The 22,422-nt window shown below is 40.4% G+C and overlaps 1 protein-coding gene across 1 annotated transcript in view; it reads right to left on the bottom strand.

Moving 5' to 3' along the window:
* LOC101864231 (kinesin-like protein KIN-14D) overlaps window positions 1-22,422 on the bottom strand; it is a gene marked incomplete in the record, with an annotated part of 69,615 nt that overhangs the window by 20,380 nt on the left and 26,813 nt on the right. The window contains 6 exon segments of the mRNA XM_035970262.1: window positions 71-184; window positions 676-795; window positions 2,030-2,104; window positions 3,633-3,737; window positions 13,250-13,413; window positions 15,297-15,477. Of these exon segments, the coding sequence (XP_035826155.1) occupies window positions 71-184; window positions 676-795; window positions 2,030-2,104; window positions 3,633-3,737; window positions 13,250-13,413; window positions 15,297-15,462 (744 nt within the window).

The raw sequence follows: 22,422 nt of genomic DNA, 5'->3' as shown, positions 1-22,422 counted from the left end.
ATACCCCTCCCCCACCTATACAGTCACAACACTCCCCCCTCCCCCCTGTCCTTGAGAATCGACCTCTGACCTCTACATGATCCACCATCTGTCTGACCAGGTGATGGTGCAGCTCCCAGCCAATGGGCAGTCTCAGCCACTTGCCCGACTGACGGTCGAAGAAGAAATGGACGTAATGTCTCTCCTGTGGACGGACACAAGACATGCACTCATTGAGTACGGACAAGGGGGGAGAGGGAGCGGGTGGTGGGGAGCGGGGTGGGGGGTCTGGATGTAACAAGACGTGAGGAAAGGGGTGGGGCGGGATGAAGGAGGTGTGGGAAGAGTGCTTATCTTCAGCTTTAGTTACAGTTTTAGGATATTTGAAACACAAATAGTTTGTCGAAGATTAGAAAAATACACACCCACTTGAACGTAGAAGCACTACTAATTAAGATACATTTGCATTTAGAGCAAAAGCAGATTTAAAAAAATAAAGCTGTCATAATTCCTGGTTTCAAATGGAAAACCCTGTCAAATAAATTTCGAACGCAAAACAAATGCCAAAAATTAGAGAAATACACACCCACTTGAATTAAGATATCATCGTTTTGCGCAAAAGACAGGTTTTTCTTTAACTCAATAATTCCTGTTTTCAGAAGGAAGACACTGTCAAATAGAGTTCCAAAGCAATACCTCCATGAGATAGGTTTCAATGCGTCCCCTCTTGGGATGTTTGAGATATCCTTCTCTGTCGTCATGCTCCTGTTTGTTGTTCGTATTGCTTCGGCTTTGGTTGTTGCTCTCATTCGTCTCCTGCAAAACGATAGAGTTAACATTTTCATAGATGAAATTATCGACTTAGTCACTGACAAGTTTATTGCTCACTTTTTCTCGGGCCAACGCTTTGAAAAAAAACCAACATGGAATGGGTTTTAACGCCCCTATCAACACTATTAGGTTATATAAGGGGCGGGACCTCCTAGTTTAACGTCCGTCTCCGATAGGACCGAGCCAAGTGGGAAATTCGTGTAAAGTGCCTTTCCCAAGGACACAACGTCGGACCGAGCTGAGGCTCGAACCCACGAACCCGCAATCTCACGATTACGAGTCCGGTATCCTAACCACTAGGCTACCGACGCCGCCCAACGCTGTATCATTGGGAAAAGTACTTAACACAATACATTTAAACACTTCACAAAAGTGTGAAGGGTTGGGTACCCTGCTACAGACGACAAAAGATCTTGTCAGTACGTCAGTGTTTTAGCGCCTGTAAAATGGCAGCTTGCACTGCACGCTCCCAAGGAAGTTGAGACTGTTTCAGAATCGGGTCTGCTAGGGAAATAATATTAAACGATTTAGAGCGCACATAGCTTGCTATTGAGCAGGAGTTTGCACCATTCATAATATATTATTTACTATCATAATTATGATAATTGTTTTTTTAAATATTAAGTACACGTATAGGTAATTAAAGGAGTTTAACGACCTCTTTTAACACTGTCAGATTATAAACAATAATAATCGTAAGCTAGATACACACTCAATGTTATTTTGGTGCATGCTCTAAAGTAGTAAGTATACTTATACAAGATGGTTAAGCTGGAAGCATTTTGATAGATGATGGTAAAAATGACCTTCTGTAACTTATCAGAAGCCTAGGTCTTTTACTTCTGACTGATGTTTTTATTTGAGGGAACAAGGGATGTTTGTTGTCTAAAAAGATGGAATTAATTTTCATACCCCCACCTACTTAATTCCAAACAGAGCATTAAAGAACACAGACTCGTCACTACATGTGGTCCCCATTCATCATTATCATCCAGTGCCAGATCTGCGACAGACATCGGCGATCATGGTTCTCCATTCATTCCTTTGCTCGGATGCTCTAAAAAAAGCTACGTTTCCTTGAACTTTCCCTGTTACCCATTTGTCTAGGTTCCCTAAGTATGTTGTTCTGGGCCTTCCCCATTACCCACCAAAACTACAAAATCAGCCACTAGTTGGCATTACCATCCAAGTTGACTTGCACTGTATCATTGTGACTTACGTTTGACTGCCCGCTGTCGTCCATAGGAACAATTCGTCCTTCCGAGTACCATCTTTCTGGGAACGGCTGCCACTCCTGAAAAATATAGGACGTAATTTTGTAGTGATCATGACATTTACTATAATTAATATTTGTTTATGAGTCTTGTTTGTTTTAGTAGAGGTTTTAGGGCTCTCGCAACTGCATAAGGTCATATGAGCGTCAGAAGATTAAAAGCGTTACAAGAGAGTAACAAACATAAAAAAGAAGGAGGGGAGATAAGGACGGTAGATGTTTGATAGGAAAGAAGAAGCAAACCACACCAGAGCACCCGCCAACCACCCACATTTCTGAGTCTCATCTTCGTCATGCCGTCAAATAAATAAAAACGGCATCATTTCTATAACAATCTCTTTAGTTTTAGTAAGGGGTTTACGGTACTTACAACACAAACAGGTGGTATAAGACAAGTGCCAAAGATTAGAGGTGTTTCTAGGGAGTAACATGCGAAGAAAAGAAGGTGAGACAAGGACTACAGATGTTTGATAGGAAAGATGGAGAATACTACACCAGAGCACCTGCCAACCATCCACTAATCACTCTAATTATGAATCACCTCTTTAGTTAACAACACCCTCATCCCTGCAATCAAAATTGGCAATATCACCACCTTGATGCAAGGCTTTGAAAACTTCCTAAAAATACCGAAATCCAAAAATGCCCTAATCGGGTTTCGAAATATCAATACTAATTTCTATGTCATCAAAATTACCATTATCATAGCCAAACATGAGACGAACAGACCTAACAGAGTGCCCAAATTATTGTAGAAAGTGTACTTATTACAAAAAGACTCAAATTTTTCTGATTATTTGACATAAAAAAGAGAAGCAAAATACATAAACTAACAATAATTTCGTGGATAGAAAAAGCAAGATAGACAGAAAAAACGCAGGGAAAGAAAGGACGAAGGCGCTACTATATAAAGGGCGGCCCCCGACCACCCGCAAAGTAGTACTTCGGCGACCCGTCAATCAATGCTTTGGCCAAATATTATTATTATTATAATTCCATAGTTCCATTGTTTCAGGATACAACATTCTTGCAATCCGGACGCGTCCCATTGATGCTCCATTGCTCTCTTCAAATTGATGCTGATTGTGCAAGTGCATATCTGGTTGAACGTTCTTCTGTTCTTTCCTGGATATTCTGCTTCCTTTCTGTACTCCCTAATCCATCATCCTCTCCACAACACTGGCCTCTGCCTCCTTATCTTCCCCTTCCATCAGGTGGCGAGAGAGACATTTCAGGATCTCGACCTTGTCTGGTAGAACCGTGCTGTCTCCTTAGGTGGCCTCACCAGCCAGTCTGTCGGCTTTTTCATTTCCTTTAAAGCCTGCAGGGCAAGAGCAGAAAATACATGCGAGCGATCATAATGGCGTTGCTTCGATCAGATGAATCCATTCTGGTCTCACGAAACCCTTTTACGATGTTTCTGAGGGTACACATGGAATCTGTGATGAGAACAACGTGGGTTGTGTGGGGCGATCTTAGGTCATCCATTCAAGTGCTTTCGGGAGGGCTTATTATTATTATTTCTTTTTTAAAACAAACTATAACTTACGTGTGAGTGCCAGTCATCCAAGTAGTACCTGCGACCATTCCGTACAGCACAGATGAATTCTCGGCCGTTTTTGTGGACGAATGTCTCAAATACGACGTCAGCCTCCTGTGAGTATGCGTGAGTGAGCGCGTGTGTGCGTGAGTATGTGTGTGTGGTGAGTGTGTATGTGCGTGTGTATATGTGTGTGTGGTGTGTGTGTATGTGTGTGTGGTTGTGTGTGTGTGTGTGTGTGTGTGTGAGGGAATAAAAAGGGCGGTGGGGGGGTGTTGATAAGAAAATGTAAGTAATATAAAGTTTGGAACTGATGGCTAAGAGAGACTAGACTTTATAATACAATGCGTATGTATATAATATAATATCATGTATTTCAAAGCTTGATCTTTTATGTAGGCTTCACGAAAAGCGTTTGCAAATGATCTAAAAGCTTCAAAAACTAAGCTATTTGGAAATATTTTGCAATTGAAGGGGAAAAAATAGAGCTTGCCCGACCAGCCCAAAAATACACTAACATGATTTTAACATCGTTCTGAAGACCAGAAATTTTACTGTTCATTATTGACTTCTCTGATCACTTTAAAAAAAACAACTGATATTGCTTCGCAAGTATTTAAAACAAAGCAACCAATAAACGGATCTTCAATCATCAAAAAGGTTAGACCTTTGTGAAATAATGTTTCATCCATGGGGATCTGAGAGGCTGTTTCAGAAAACTGTAGATGTTTCTTTTGAACAATAACTTCTGGGGTAAGAGTCCTGAATAAGGAAGTTACAGCACGAGAAAGCTGTTACATATGTGCAGTTGATTTGTATGTTCATGGCTTAAGTTTCTGGAACTAGCATGCAAAGAATGTCACCTAGCATAAAAATGAAAAGACATATCATTATACCTAATAATAAAAAAAAAACAACAACAACAGAGCTATGCAACAATCCAATTATTATTAGACATTATTAGCATTTCGTTAACAAGCAAAGGATAATCATATTATTGCAACCTAGCCAAGCATCATCACATTTGTTTCAGTCAGTAAAAAAACAACATTCATGTGATTAGAGAAATTGTTGCAGGAGGTTAGAAGAAGACATCGAATTTACGTTTTCCTTTGTGTTCAATCGGATCTCATTCTCTCTCTCTCTCTCTCTCTCTCTCTCTCTCTCTCTCTCTCTCTCTCTCTCTCTCTCTCTCTCTCTCTTTCTCTCTGTGTGTGTGTGTTGAGTGAACGTGCGTATGTGTGTGTGTGTGTGTGTGTGTGTGTGTGTGTGTGTGTGTGTGTGTGTGTGTGTGTTTATGAGAGAGAGAGAGAGAGTACGAACGTACGTGAGTCTTTTTTTGTATTTAGGTCTGTGTGTATGTGTTTGTGTGTATATGTTTGTGTGTGTGTGTGTGTGTGTGTGTGTGTGTGTGTGTGTGTGTGTGTGTGTGTGTGTGTGTGTGTGTGTGTGTGTGTATTCGCGCATGTTTGTGTGTATATAGGTTCCTACAACAGTGTTCATTGTTTATAGACCAAAAGGTATAACCATGTACCTATCTTTAATCAATTAAGAATGTTACAAAAAAGTAAGTTCGAGTCACATAAAAAACAACTCAAGAACTACATACAAAGACAGCCATGTAGAGGTGACAGCATGTATAAAAATGCTGCCAAGTTAACGATATTATGAAGACTACAGGGAGAAAACCGGTGATGTCCAAATCGTACTCCTCTTTTCAAATCCTAACTGAGAAACACAATAATGACACAAAAACTGAAGCCAGAATAAAATAGCAACTAGATCTAAATGAATATCTCAACAGTAGAACATCAAACTTCTAAGAATCTTACACAGTGACAGGAAAGAAACGGGACATCTCTGATTCTAAATTTTTAGTTAGCAGGAAAATGTAACATCACAAATTTTCCCCAGTAGTCCTCATAATTATGTATAATATTATAGTTATGTACATAAAGAGAACATTTAACTAAGAGTGTCCGTCGTAATCATCGATGAACGAATTCTAAAAAGAAAAAGAGAATGTATTATTTTGAAAGTAGAGAGCTAAATTATAGTCAAATGCGAAACGTATCGCTCCGATGTGAATCAAGTATAAGAAAAACTACGTAATATCTTTGCGTTTGATCAGCCATCAGACCCAATAGCAATAAATAGATGAAAAAAATATATCTAATCCCTGCTTTGTAAGCTTGAAAAGAAAAAGTAACAGCTAGAGAACTGTTTGTTATATCAAAATCAGTTTCGTTCGCCCTTACCAGTACTACGTGTGTTTGAAGTTAGGGAGGTCCCCGGTATTTAACCCCCCCCCCCCCAACCCCCCAAAAAAAAACCACAAAAAAAAAACCACCATGAGGATACAGAGTCAAGAATATACACCAGTTTGCCACCTAAAATCCAAGCCATGCGATGAAACTTAAAATAAAATAGACCAGAAAGTAATGTGGGGTCTAAAGCTGGATAGAGGATTTACAGTAAATGGCCACACAATTGAGAAGCAGTTGGTGCTAATCATCATAACCAATAACCAAACGAAATTTTATGGAAATCTAATTTTAGCATAATAATCTAGAGAGGTATATTATAGGCTACCAATGATGACAGTAGACCTGTACATAAAGATACAAAGCTCTTAATATTATTTGATTTGATTGTCGAGACGTGGTAGGCAGGGGACTGGCGAAGGTTGTAGTTAAGCAATGAAAAAAAAATGGTACATTGTAGAGCTTGGTTTCTAAAGATCTGTGGCTTTTCTATGACTAAGTCAGGTAGGTACATACTCCTTGAATTCTGCGTCTCTGAGAAAAGAACAGAAGTCAATATAAAAAAAAAACCCGAAAAAAATTAATTAAAAGGCTGTTAACGGCCATTTCACGTTGTTTTAGGCTCCTGTATTTCTGTCAACACTTGGCCTAAACGTATTGCGGAAAGATGAAGAAGGGAAGTGACATTAAGAGATAGATAAAGACACCTGGGAGACGGACGGGAATGGTTGAAATCAAGAAAACAAGGTGTCGTCACAAAGTTATGGTATTAGTATTATGAGAAAGACGGAAGTTGTAATGAAAAAACGTCGGTCTGAGTACATCTTATTTTATTATGACGTGAGACACATTACTAACAGTCTGAAGACAGGAAGTGTAAACTTTAAGTAAATGTAAACTTGGAGGACACATAGGCCTACTGTTCTTTTCCCATTGTGGTGGGTGGGGTGGTGTTTCTTTGGGTTCCTTTGCGAAGTGTTTAGAGATTGGGCAGTTGTTAGTAACAAGGGGGGGGGGGGGGGGTTGTTTTGTTGCTTTTTAAAATTTGTTTTAGTTGTATTTGTATTGCTTTTTAAGAATATGTTTTGTGTTTTTATTACGTTGGTTAGTTGGCGAGTTATTTGTTACAGTTGTTAGCTGTTGTTTTACTTTTTGCTGGATTATTTTTCGGGGAAGGTGTTGAGGCAAACACGGTTCTCATCAAAGTAACGTAATTTTAGTTTTAGTAGGAGTTTTACGGCACTTGCAACACAATAAGGTCATATAAGTGCCGAAGATTAGAGGTGTTACAAGAGAGTAACAAACACAGAAAAGAAGGAGGGGAGATAAAGACGATAGATGTTTGATAGGAGAGAAGAAGCAAACCCCACCAGAGCACCCGCCAAACACCCACAATGTAACGAAGATATTTTGTGACTCATGGTGCTGGGAGACCGCTGTCAACAAATGAATTAGCGAGGAGTAACGAAGAAACAAATACATTTCTACGAAAAGGAAGGGGAATGGGGAGGATGGCGGAGTGGGTGAAAGGAAATAAGGACTTACCATTGCCCACTCAAACGTTCGAGTGGACAGAAGGGAAAGGCTTTTAAAAAGCAAAACCTAATTAAAGCAACAGAGGTTGCAAGATATGGCAAGATGATAGGGAAAGTTTTAAGAATCGCACAATATTAAAAACTAAAAACTGGAAACACATGATGGGAATATTTTGTGCAACATGCAGGCTCAAAATTGGCGTGCTGTGGCTGTACAAGACCACAGCCAAAGAATATCGACCCAAGAATATCAGCAAAAGATGGTCAATCAAATTGTAAAAAGTGCTCATGGGGGAAAAAAAGCAAACAACATTGGAAAACAAAAAAGGGCGAGGTTGAGAGAGAGAGAGAGAGAGAGAGAGAGAGAGAGAGAGAGAGAGAGAGAGAGAGAGGGCGAAAGTGAGCGAGAGAGAGAGAGAGAGAGAGAGAGGATGGGGGGAGGGGAAGGGAGAGAGGGAGGTGGGGGTGGGGAAGGGGACAGAAAACTCATGTTTTAAGTACCGTAACAGTTCGTGAGATGTGAGATGCAAGCCTCATTGATATACAGAATGAAAACGTGGGTGACAGAGTGTTATTTTTCTTAGTGTGATTACTTCGGACAGATTAGTTGTGTCACTTTTAGTTTGTCTGTTCATTCGTTTATCTTTAAAATTGCGGGGTTTGTTCTCTTCTTGTTTTGCTTATCTTTTTGTGTTTTTTCTTTTGTTTTCTTAGTTTGTCTGTGGAGTTAAGTGGGGAAGGTGGGGAGGTGGGATCGTTATTTTTAAAAATCCGTTTCTTTGCTTTAGTTTTTGCGTTTTTGCTGACGGGGGTGGGGCGTCACTATTTACGACGGCATCACAATAAGAAAAAGCTCTTCAATGTGTATTGGTAAGTATAGTATACTTGTGTTGGTGTTAAACAGACTTGGAGAGTGCCGTGAGTCGTTGCCCTTATAGCAAACTTGATGCGGGAAATAAATTCAGTGAAACGTCAGAGCCACAAAACAGTTCATGAAAGAAAGGGAATAAGTCAATCATATTGAACAATCCAGGGTTCCGAGGATTGGGGTTTAGGGTTAGCACAAACGTTAGGTCAGTGTTGTTGCTACTCGTAGGTTAGCACCACAAGCTACTTGCATTCTTTCTCTTGCCATTTGTTTTTGCCTCTTCGCCGTTCTGAAAGTGAAGATTACTGAGGGGTTAGGCTGGAAACCAACATAGGCCTACGACTACATGGCACAGCACGACATGACACCGAATTCGAATAAATCGAAATTAAAAATGGAGGCAATATTGCTATTTTTAAGTAGATGATTTTACGTCCCCATTGACACAATCTAAATTTTAGAGCGGGCTTGGACCATATCTATTACGGCCAATCTAGACAGAAAGGGAAACAACGTCCAAGCAAATGATTAGTAAAAAATATATATGGGGCTGTGGAGGTGTACATGTGTGCACCTTCACTAACACAATGTAGATCGCATATGGAGAAGGATTGCTTCGATATTGTCTTTCAGGGCCGTCCTAAACTGAGTTGGGAAACTGCATTCCATCAGAAAGACAAAGATACTCCATGAAATAGACTTTCCATAACGAGAACCGAACTCCTGATATGTGTGTGCGTGCGTGTGTGTGTGTGTGTGTGTGTGTGTGTGTGTGTGTGTGTGTGTGTGTGTGTGAGAGAGAGAGAGAGAGAGAGAGAGAGAGAGAGAGAGAGAGAGAGAGAGAGAGAGAGAGAGAGAGAGAAAGAAAGTGCGTGTGAAAAGTTTATAAGCGTCAACACTAAAGAAGCCAGTGGGTTATACCTTCCACAAGTTAAGATCCAAAGTGAGGGTCACGGTTACACCTGTTCCAGAATTTTTTTTTCAAATTCGGTGTTGTTCCATGCGAGAGGAGTACCAATAAATACCCAATAGATTGTCATTTCCCTGGCTTTCTGTTTATACAACTTATCAAGAAACACCAGCAAAGAAGGCAGGTGGGTACTTTGATTGATCATTTATAAAGGCCAGGGTCTTTTAAAAGTTTTTATCATAGGTCCTTTTTATTCATTGATAAGAAAAACCATTACCAGAAAGTAGATTTTATACAGGTTATTTGATTTAAAGGATAATTATAATGCTTTTACAAAAGGGCTAATTCTATTTAACTGTACGTCCAGTCTATAAACAAACCGCTTTGTTTCACTGGAAAAAAGAGTCGCCTCAGAAATTGCAAGATGGTCAAATAATGGTTAAAGTATTAAAAAAGCAAAAGGTACACTAGATACCCAAAAAAATAAAAATAAATAAAAGTTATGAGCTTATAAATCTATGCTGTTCAGCGAATAAATAGAAATCAAGCGATCGAAGACTTTGGTCCTTCTAATACGACATGATAAGAGCAAACGAATACAGTCCACGGAATACAGCTAGCCAATGTCAACAGATCTTAAACATGCCTATTGGGAAAGAAGCAGCGAGAGAGTAGGCCAAGAGCAAAGAATCATCAGATAGACAGGAGAAACATAGATTGGCCAAAACAAATAAATGGGTGGGGGGGGGGGGTTAATCAATCATACAGCTTTCCCTTTAATACTACATTCATAATATTCGAAAGATAACAAACATGAAAAAGATCTGTAAACGAAAAAAGCCCATTAAATATTGAAAGACCTGGTATTTTGGGGAAATCAAATAGAAAAAAGCATGCCATATTTAGTTCTCAGAGGTAAAAAAAGAAACTGCATACAAGAATTACAACAGATCCATAGATACAGTAAAGACGGCAAACTGTGAGTCAGAAATGTGCACAAGAAAAGCATTAGTAGTTTTTCTTTTTTTTTTTTCTCTCTTTAAAAAAAAACTCTTACAGGCGCCGTACCAGATGACCGATTCTTTGCAGGTCGACATAGACGTTTCAGCACTTTTAGGTTATTTAAGAAGAGAGATCTCTTAATTTAACGTCCATCTCCGATAGAATCGAGCCAAAAGGGTGGAGAGCCTTAAAATTACCACACCCCCACCCCACAATAAAAAACACTAAAAACTAAAATAACCCAAACTCGGAAGTTCCCGTTAGGGATTTGAACCAGGGCCATCCACTCTGTAGTCCAGCAAAACACCAACTGAGCTAATGGTGGTTTTTTCTTGGCAGATCTAACTGGAATTTAGGAGCCGGAAATTACAGACAGGGGTATTTTGTCGAGAGAAAAAGTAGGACTACTTTATTTCAGCAGCTTGCGACACATAGTGTTCTTTGCCAGATTTGATTCAGTGAAACTTTCATAGAAAAGTCCACGGAAAAAATATTCTAACACTAACATGTTTCCACTCATGATAACTATATTAATTCGAAATATCACAACGACAAAACTGAGGTGCAGGGAACAGTCAGTTAATGAACAAGTGAGAGATATTTAGGAAACAAAACACCGAACGACACACGCAACAAAAAGATCAGCTACATCCACGCCATAAACCTGTATTATTATTATCCTAGACCGTCCACTGTGACGTGATTCAGGTTCACTATGAAACGCACTTTTTGGCTCAATTTGTAGCCAAATGAAGCGCAAAAAAAGGCGGGGAGAAGGTGCCATGCACCCTCGACTGCAGCAAGACTATAGTGCGGTCAAATATTCGTGGGGCAACTTATCTTCAAATATCTCTTTAACGAGAGTGGTGAATAAATCTCATCTATACTTTGCACAGCAGTCTGTATCAACATGTCTTAACTAAATCATATTTTTCTTGAACAATTGGGGCAATATTGTAAAACTTTTCTTCTTAAATTTATATTAAATACTTTAAATCTCAGTCACACGTAAAATGGGATTGTTCATAGCACTTCCCGCTTCTCACACACATTTTGATTACCCATATGGCCTACGTCACAGCTCATGACAGCTCATCAAAGACATAATATGTGTAATTATGGCCTACGTCACGGCTCATGAAAGTTGAAAGACAAGTTTTAGTGGCTAAACCTGTTACAAAAAAATAATCTTATAGTGAACACATTTTTTGCACTAATGGTTCTCAAAACATGCGTTCAATAAGCATAATGTCTCGATTAGAATAACATGACGGACGTGCTAGTAAAAATAATATTGCCCCAGCTGTAAACATTTCAACATCTGTAGAAACCACCCACTTGGATTTTTTAAATGAGTATTTATTAATGAAGTTCCTAGAATACAGCTTCCATGTGTTTACAAAAATATTGATCTGTTAAGACAAATTGATGCAAGTCATTGTGCAAAAATTGGAGAACCTATGTTCGATAGTTGAGGAGATATTTGACCGCTCTATAATGTGGTGTCCCTCATAAGGGCGCCCACTGTGTGCACGTTTCGCACCGAAGACTTCAAAGACAACAGAGAGCAGCGGGTTATAAGAGTGCGCGATCTAGGATGTTCTATAATTCAGATCTAAGCTTACGACACACCAACACAACAAATATATAATTATTTACCACGGTAACCAAACAACACAGAAATACAAGCACATCCTGTCCTCTGCACTCACAGGCACTCACTGTTTTAGTGAACGATTAGGCACGATAAAATATTGACGATCTGGTGTCACAGCAATTGATTAAGGCAAAGGTGTCGATCAAATTTTATCTTTTTAGATTCTGTTTTGCTTGTGTTTTTTCAATCTTTTTTTTTACCTGTGAGCCACCGGGGGCAGTCGACGATTTGCTCTTGTCCTTCTAGCAGCAATAAAACAAATGGAATTGAAAGAAAGAGTGAACAAGTACACGGATTCTCAGGTGAGTAATCTCTCGTAACCCAGACACGTCCATTTACATAGAAAGTAACAGATTAAAACTTACTGTAAAGGTTATATTGTAACAATGAAGTGAAAGAATCTAACGTTAACCTCACACGACACTACTCTACCTATGTCTATAAGCTAGGTATAATGCACAGTATCGTTTTCCAGCATGGAGTGAATTTAAACAGAACAAAAGAAAGTTTTCCCCAGAGAAGGTGTAAGTCTTGTTGGTCACATGTACATCGCAGGTGCGCCATAGGTACTCCACGGGTAAGTCGTCACATATACACCATAGATACATCATAGGTACATCACAGGTACTCCACAGATAAGTCACAATACGTCAAAGGTACGTCATAGGTACGTCACAGGTACTTCACAGGTAAGTCACAGGTACATCATAGATACGTCATAGGTACGTCACAGGTAAGTCACAGGTAAGTCACAGATACGCCACAGATACATCATAGGTACATCGTAGGTACGTCACAGGTAAGTCACAGATACATCATAGATACGTCATAGGTACGTCATTGGTACGTCACAGTTACGCTACAGATGAGTGGCGCTATAGATAGATCATATGTACGTCATAGGTACGTCAAAGGTACGCCACAGGTAAGCCACAGATACATCATAGGTATGTCATAGGTACGTTACAGGTACTCCACAGGTAAGTCACATATATGCCATAGTTATACCATACGTAAGTCATAGGTACGCCAAGGGTACACAACATTCGCATTGGGTAGGAGTGAGATCGTCTTTAGGGTGCTATAGATTCAAATAACTAGCACCCCAGTTGTAACTGATGGCACAGGCTATACATGAAAAGAAACGTTGATTCAATCTCATTATTTACTTATTTATTTATTCATTTATTTGAATGTGTGTGTGAGTGTGGGGGGGGGGGGGGTGGGACTGGGCTGGGCTTTTTTTTTTAAAGTGGGGCGGGGGGGGGGGGGATTTAGGGCATGATGATCCTCTGAAGGGAAACGCTGAAAAATATGTCATAAAACAAAAAAAAAAAAACATCTCTTTGGTGAAGATAATTATTCATGAAAGCGGAATTGCGGAATTTACCTGCAGGTCAGATCTGTTTCTGCCGTTGCTTCTGGAAGTTGCCGCCCCTGTCTGTCCGTGCTGTAAGGACGAGCTGTTGGTGGTCGGGCTGGCAGCGTGTCTGGCGTAGCGGTTGCTGCCGCCACGCCCTGCCTCCGGAGGCTGGGACCGAGAGTCGCGTTGACCTGAGGGGTCGTAAATTGGTAGCTTTTAATTAAGCACAAAGAGGGCTATCCCGAAAAAAAGCTGTTTTTAGAGAAAGCCGAAGGATCTTTGTTCAGGTTCTTTAAAACACAAGGGGGGCTATCCCGAAAAAAATGCTGTTTTGAGAAAGCCGAAGGATCCTTGTTCAGGTTCTTTAAAACACAAAGGGGGCTATCCTGAAAAAAGCTGTTTTGAGAAAATCGAAGGTAGTGTTTTTGGACCCTTGTTCAGGTTCTTTAAAAGACAAGGAGAATGTTCTCTATAACCAACCTTCTCCTGTTCATTTCTTTAAAAGACAAGGAGAGTTTTCTCTATAACCAAACAAATATACACACACACCAATGAAACCAAGCTTCTCCTATAGGTAGGGTAATGCCCACTTTTGGTGTAGGTCAAGATTTCCGGAAACCCCCGAAATCTGGGTTAGCCCGCTTGTCTTTAAAAGCGACAAAGTATGGTATGGTACGGGTTTAAAACCTCCCTTTAATACAGCAAGTTTTCTCTTAAGAGGCAGGATCTCCGACATTATCGTTCTTCTTTCATATGACAGCACCCCTAAAGTTAGAAAAAATAATGCTTGAAAAGACAAACAAGATTATCATATTATACAATCAGGCCTACTTAAAACCCCAAGGCTTAACGTAAATGGAATCAAAAGCTGTTCAAGAAAAAACATTACATTTTTGTGGTAGACAAGCTATAGTAGAAGATAACATCAACTCCCCCCCAAAAAAACCAACAACAACAACAACACAAAAACAACAACAACAAACAAACAACAACAACAGACAAATGAAAAAAACCCACAAAAAACAACAGAAGTTAAATAAGCCTACTTTTGAAGATTCGAACAACGGTTATCTGTGCTGTAGTCTAGCGTGCTACCAGTAACTATTGAGCTCATCCTTCGTTGACCTGTGGCGGTCGTATCCCCAATAAACCCGCAGTATTTCTTTGTTTCCAACGTTGGTTGCTGATTAGATTTCATGCCCCCTTTTAACGCAGTAAGGTTGTTTAAGAGACGGAACCTCCGAATTTAACGTTCATCTCTGATAGGACTGGGCCGAAAGGAAGGAGAGTTTCCAAAAACAACTAAACTTCAAGAATGCCCAGTTAAGGATTCAAAGCAAGTCCATCTACTCCGTAGTCCATCATGATACTTAGTGAGCTAACTGAGCGCCTCGCCCAATCTCTGACCTCATTCCCTGCAGTGGTGATACAGTCAAACCCGTTTTAACAGCCACTTGTCCAAGACAAACACCTGTGCAAACAACCGCTTCCGATCTCTTCTTGCATTTTTATATTATAATGACATTGTCCAAGAGAACCACCTGCCTGAGACAATCATTTCTCTCCTAGACAGTGGCTAGCCATCTTGGACAGTTCCTCAGTATTTGATAAGATCCATTCAATGATATTCTGCATAGAAATGAATGGTGAATCAATATCGTGGAAGAAGAAGAAGAAAAAGAAGAAGAAGAAGAAGAAGAAGAAGAAGAAGAAGAAGAAGAAGAAGAAGAAGAAGAAAAGAAGAAGAAGAAGAAGAAGAAGAAGAAATAAAACGAAAAAGAACGACAGGAGCAACAACAGCAGCAACAACAACAACAGCAGTAGCAGCAGCAGAAGCAGCAACAGCAACAACAACAACACCATCACCACAACAACAACAACATCACCACTACCACCACCACAAACCAACAACAACAACAACAGCAGTAGCAGCAGCAGAAGCAACAACAACAACAACAACAACAACAACAACAACAACAACAACAGCAACATTACTATTACCACCACCACAAACCAACAACAACAACGACGACGACAACAACAACAACAACCAGGTGTGTAAAGTACTACTTACCCTCTGGGTTCCGAGAACTAGACATGTTCTCGCCCTGCCCCTGGCCTGTCGGCCGGACCTCGACCTCCTGAAAGTCCCCTCTCCTGGATGTAGTAGCTTGTGGCCTCACTACAGTACGTTGTGAATTGCTAGATCGTGCACTCTCTTTGGAAGATCCGCTACCCATTATCTATGGGTCACGCTGTGGAGAGAACGATACGGTTACATTTCTGTTTGATAAAAGTTTTATGGAGCTTGCAACTGCATTATGTCAGTTTTTTAAAGTTATAGTAAGAGTTTTACGGCACTAACAACGCAATAAGGTCGTACAGGTGCCGAAGAATAGATGTGTTACAAGAGAGTAAAAAACACAAAAAAGAAGGAGGAGAGATAAGGACGATAGATGTTTGATAGGAAAGAAGGAGCAAACCAGACCAGAGCTGCACCCGCCAACTATCCACGTTTGTGCTCGCAACAACATTTAGTCATATGAGGGCGCTTGCAGGTACGTTCAAAATAATGAGAAACATGACAATAAAAGTAAACCAAATCACGAATATTCCCAAAGATGATTAGAGAGACAAGTTGCATTACTTTGGACACGTCTTAGTTTTAGTAAAAGTTTTACTGCACTTGTAACATAAACAGGTCGTGGAAGTGCCGACAATAAGAGGTGTTACTTAAACTAGAGACTAACATACAAAGAAAAGGAGGAGAGATACTGACGATAGGCTTTTCTTAAAATAGGAACCGAGGAGAAAACCACACAACAGAACCCGCCTACCATCAACAGAGTAAACAGAAGAGAAAAAAACAACCGAATATTCCCCAAAATGATGAAAGATATAAAACCGTCTGTGGCGTAGCGGTTATGTACTTCGCTGTCATACACAGAAGACCTGAGTTTGATTCCCGTGTGGAGAGATTTTTATATCGAGTATCTCAGTCTTTCTGATCAGAAGTTGCATTCCTCTCAGCCCTGGTAGGCCTTGGCAGGCTAGGTTGAAACCCACCACGAAAATGATGTAAATTATGTCGTCGAGGGCGTAAAAAGCACTTGCACTTTTAAAAAGGCAAGAAGCATAGGCAAAACTTTGAAAATGTTATGAAAAAGTCGCTTGGATTGAGAGAAGAGAAGCACACTGGCATGGCAGGGGTGGTTTAGTGCACACTGGGAAGACAGCGGTCGTTCAGTACACGGGGGAACAGATAAGAAGTAGGACGTACAAGTGGTGCTCTTGAACTACACACTTAATTAAAAGGATTGCATAAAATGAACGCTTCGTTAAAAAGTTGTAAACGTGGGTGGTTGACGAGCACTCCTCCTCCTCTTTTGTACTTGTTACTCTCTTGTAACACCTCCAATCTTCGGAACTTATACGACCTTATTATGTTGCAAGTGCCGTAAAACTCTAACGAAAACTAAACTAAAAAGGTTGTAACTCTGTGAACACATATTATTCAAAAAGTTGCAAAACTTGGGATACTAGTTGAAATGCTGCATGCAATTCTTTAGACACATAGAAAAAAAAACGAGGCAATAATTTCGTAACAAAACTATTTGCAATACTGTGGACAATGACTCAATGACTGAAATACGTTGGACACACATTTTCAACGCCTGCAATTTTTTTCGGCCCACAGTTTTAAAAAGCTGCAGCAAGTTAGGCATGCAAATTGAAACGTCGAAACCTCTTTCGACATGCTGTAGGCCTACATATTTTGTAAAACTATGGACAAGAATATCAACAGAACAGCCCATGCCTTAAAAAAAGAAGTCTAGAGCAAAACAGATATGAGCAGGGCAAAAGAGCTGAACAACTCAAACCGGCGACAGTAAATGAAGAGGGTCGGCATGAAAACAAAGCAGAGTAAGAAAGCAAGTAAACAGGTAATGAGTGTAAGGATTTAACGCTCAGTTCAACACTATTTGTTTAATTAAGAGACAGGACCTCCGAATCCACACGTAATATCAACATTGAACAGGATCGACTCAAATGGGCAAAAAGTTCTATGAAACCTTCAAAACTCCACAAAACAACCAGATTTCAGGAGCACCCAGTCGGGGATTGGAACCGGGCAGTTCGCTCCGAGGCCCAGCATGATACAAACTGAGCTAACGGAACACCCGAAAGTGAGCAGAGGTTACACAAAACAGGACAAAGAAGCGATATATAAGACGCATCAGCTCTGTTCAAAAACTGGCAGACAAATTAGGAGAGAGACAGGGCACGAAAAAGACATCGATATATCTTTCCACTGCCATACACAGTTGCGCAAAATATCTAGCGATGACAAATTTAATAATTAAAGACAATTCGCTGACGTGTACTCTGCGACTTTTGTATCGTAGCTTGTTCGTTGCTCGGTTGCTTTTTTTGTTGTTGTTGTTATTGTTTTGCTACTGTTGTCGTTGTTGTTGTTGTTGTATGTTGTTGCTGTTGTTATTGCTGTTGTTGTTGCTGCTGTTATTACTGTTGTTGTAGTAGCTGTTATTGTTGTTATTGTTTTGCTGCTGCTATTGTTGTTATGGTTATTGTTGTTGTTGTTGTTGTTGTTGCTGTTGTTGTCGGGGTGAGGGCATTGATCTCTTAGGGTGGTGGAGCGGGTGAGGTCTTCCTTTGCATACTTTGTCTCGCAGGTAAAACCTGCACATTAATTTTACCCTTCTTCCCATTCCAGCTCTTCCTCAAATAAAATCCACTCTTTGACAAACACACACACACACACACACACAGACACACACACACACACACACACACACACACACACACACACACACACACACACACACACACACACACCATGCCCATCACTGCCTTCTACACAAAGAAAGAAAACACGTAGGGGGGGGGGTAGGGGGGGGGGGGGCAGGCGTGGCCTTGAGATACCTTTTTAATTTCTTTCTGAGCTATCTATTTACTTGTGTAATGGGTATTTTTATTCGTGTGTATATGATTACCTTTTTTATTTGTGGCTTATATTGTTACGCTCGTTTTTTTTAACGGAAAAAACATGAAAATGACCCCCAAACAAAACAATAGCCATCACTACCCAGTGGAAACTACCCGACAGTTTCATGACCATGAGTGTTCGAGTGTGAAATACGCCACTTTTTTTTTTATTGGAAGCACAAGAAGAAAGAGAGACATGCACACTCATTACGTTTTTGCTCTTACAGCCCGAAGATATATCACCTTTTGATGCGCCGTACGCACAGCACGCAAACCCTCGAGTTTATCGAAAGCTCTCGTACGATGTGGGAGCAAAGTTATAGCCCTACACACAAAAACACTGAGAATTTATGTTGTAACAGAAGCGTTATAACGATCCACCCGCGCTTTCAAGACACCCGATTGAACACCAGATGGGGATAAATTATAGTCATATCTGTTAGCGTTACCCGCAACCAAATGTTTCAGGACGTATATTGAAGATTTCGTTTTGATATGTTGGGATATAGCGCACTCTGCTGATGTAGCGTACACGGTAACTGGTTTTGGGGGGTGGGGGGGTGTTGTCCTTGGATTGTTTTCTTCAACATTTTACCCCCCCCCCCCTTACCCCTTTGACAAAATTTAGATCTTTCAGGGAATAAGCTGCTTCGATCCTGCCTGTCATGGTTAGCCCGGGCTGAGAGAGACACGACGTAATCGCAGGCAGACTGGATTTGATATAGGCCTAAATTTCCCTATACGAGATTCGATTCGAACTCAATTCTGCTGCGTTTGACGTCTAAGTGTCTAAATACTACATCAGTCAATGCTCTCTATAATTGCCACCTCATAGGAATCAGTTCGTGGTGTCGGTAGTCTAGTAGTAAGGCCAACGGACTCATTATCTTGAGATTTTAGGTTTAGAGGTTCGAAGTCCAGGTCAGTATAAAGTTGTGCCCTTGGGAAAGGCACTTTGCACGACCTTTCCCCATTTGGCTCTGTCCTCTAGAGGGCGGGCGTTCAATTCGGAGGTCTTGCCTTTTAGAAGAACTCACAATGTTGCAAGAGGCGTCGGTAGTCTAGTGGTTAGGCTACCGGACTCGTAATCGTGAGATTGCGGGTTCGGGGGTTCCAGCCTCAGCTCGGTCGGACGTTGTGTCCTTGGAAAGGCACTTTACACGAACTTCCCACTTGAATCGGTCCTATCGGAGACGGACGTTAAACTAGGAGGTCCCTCCCCGTAAATAACCTAATAGTGTTGATAGGGGCGTTAAACCCATACCATTTCACCATTTTCACAATGTTGCAAAGGGTGTTAAACCTGTACAATTTCAATTTCAGAAATCCGTTTGTTACGAGCAACAAGTACGGCCTCACACGCTCGGGTCACCTTCAACAGTACTTGTCAACGACAATTTAAAACTTTCGGTGTGGGGAAAGATACAATTGGGAGAAAGGAAGAAAGCAACACCACCCTCACCTCCCCCCCCCCCCCCAAAAAAAAAAAATTAATGTCAACGAACATGCTAATTTTCCACAACATAAACCAAGTTAAGCAAGCTTTATTTATATCTCCTTTGGAACCCGTCAAAGTATTCATGACATGAAGAGAGGGAAGAAGTCTTCGGCAATTTACTCCCTCTGTGTCTACCGCCGAAGCAATGTTGTATTTTTACAAATTGCTTTAAAACCGCCTTTCAAGACGTAAAAGGCCATACACTTAATCTGAAAAAATCAAGCGTCATTCTCCCAAGAAAATCAGGCGGTTAATATCTACACCCGCCTTCTCACCCCCCCCCCCCCCCCCCCCCCCGTCTGCCCTTCCTCCATAAAAAACAGGGAAAATAATCCTCTTCCTGGACAAGGATCTAAATCTATTTGAAGACGTGATATAATCCCCATATTTCAATCTATACCAGTCCTTCTCTTTTAATAATAATAATAACAATAATAATAATAATAATAATAATAATAATAATAATAATAATAATAATAATAATAATAATAATATAAAAAATAATAATACTCATGATATAATAATAATAATAATAATAATAATAATAATAATAATAATAATAATAATAATAATAATAATAATAATAATAATAATAATAGTTATAATAATAATAATGAATAGCAGTTATATCACTCATTTTCACCTCGATGAGATGCTTAATGGGCATTACAATACCCCAAAAATATAATCATCATCATCCAGTGCCAGATCTGGAACAGATATCGCCAATCATGGTTCTCCATTCATTCCTTTGCTCGGATGCCCTTAAGAAAGCTTCGTTTCCTTGATCTTTCCCTGTTACCCATTTCTATAGGTTCCCTTAGTAGGTTGCTCTGGGCCAACCCCTGCCTCGTTTGCCTTCGATTTGACAGTGCTAGCTAAATGTTCAAGACTTTTATGTCTATTCAGGTGTCCCAAAAACTGCATTTGTCGTTTCCTGATTGTTTTTAATTGTGAGCGTCCCAAGTGGGCCTAATCAAGCACTACCTCATTTGATTTCTTTTCCTTCCACGATATTCTCAGCAGTCTCCTGACAAAACCACCTTTCTGTTCCTTTTATTTTATTTTCAGTCTTAAGTGATTGTCCAGCATTCGCAGCTAAATGGAAAGGTTAACCATACATAGCATTTCAGAACTTTCATTTTGGTAGTCATTGAGATGTTTCTGTCTTTCAGGATTGGGCTCAAAATATTAAAACTAGCCTTAGCCATTGTAATTTTCCGTTTGATTTCTGTAGAACATTTGGCTTCAGATGTTATTATATACCCTAGATATTTAAACTGTTGCACTTGTTTGATCTTTTAGCCTTCGCTAATGAGATTACAAAGAGGATTTGATGCATTTTTGGACATAACCAGGCACTCAGTTTTCTTTACATTCAACATCAGTCCTTAACGTCCACTTTCTGTTACAACAGTATCTAGAAGCGATTGAAGGTCGTTTTCTGAGTCTCTATTAAAACTGTGTCATCGGCATATCTGATGTTATTAATATTTTCGCCATTCACTTTGAGACATGGTAAAAAAAAACAAGCACAAAAGAGAAATATATTTTTTAAAATCTACATTTAAAGAAATTAGACACTGCTTGGCATACTGGAACATCGATAAAAATCCACTATTACAAAAGCCAGCATTAGTTTCATTCCCCCTCCAAAGACACCCGGCTCGAATTCCAAAGAGTGGTAATTGGCATGTAGTCTCAGCCCCACGAGCGCTTTTATCACGCCAGCTTAGCGTGTCGAGAATAAGAAAGTAATTATAGATCACACACTGACGTCACGACTCCCCCTCTCCCCACTTTAACCCCGCACCACAGCCGTTGCCTTCGATCAGATCAGGTGATCGATAAATTTCAAGATCAATAGACTGAGCCCCCCAACCCGTATTGCTTTTACCAGCGTCACCGTTGGTGCTAGTGGAGTTAGTGGTGCGTTAACATTTGGCCCCATTCGTATGTAACTGTACATTGCGTGGCTTTTTTTGGCTCTTGGTCCCGTCTCGTACCCTCTTTTGACTCTCTGCCTTTCATTTTTACACGCCTGTTAACTTTTTTTTTTTTTTTTAGTTCTACCGGCGTCTGCGGAGTAGCGGTTTGGCGCTTCGCCGTCGCACACAAGAGACCCGAGTTCGATTCCCGTGTGGAGAGAATTCATATCGAGCATCTCGGTCTTTCTGCTGGGACGTTTCCCTCCCAGCACGGGGTGAATCCGGCTTCCTAAATTATTTAAATTGTGTCAATGGGTACGTTTTAGTTATAATAAGAGTTTTACTGCACTTGCAACACAATAAGGTCATACAAATGCCGCAGAATAGATGTGTTGCAAGAGAGTAACATGCACAAAAAAGAAGGACGATAGATGCTTGATAGGAAAGAAGGAGCAAACCACACCAGAGCACCCGCTAACCAACCACCGTAAAACTACCTACATACAAAAATAAATCTTTAATGCCACGAGTTACCGGTTGGTGCAAGATATGCTCATTCCGCGTTGCACTGAACGACGGTGCATGTGTCCCTTGCTTGAATTTTTAATGGGAGTGTTCTTGAACTTGGGTTGTTTAATTAAGGACATTTTCAAGAACATTCACTCCCTTGGCTGCACCGTTAGTTCAAAATTGTATCATGCTGGAACATCGAGCAGATGGGCCCAATTCAAATCCTCAACGGAAAGGGTGGGAGGTTGGGGGGGGTG

This window comes from Aplysia californica, unplaced genomic scaffold (genome assembly GCF_000002075.1).
Source record: "Aplysia californica isolate F4 #8 unplaced genomic scaffold, AplCal3.0 scaffold00244, whole genome shotgun sequence".
In the NCBI taxonomy this organism is placed as follows: domain Eukaryota; kingdom Metazoa; phylum Mollusca; class Gastropoda; order Aplysiida; family Aplysiidae; genus Aplysia; species Aplysia californica.
This window is presented reverse-complemented; position numbering and strand designations above follow the sequence as displayed.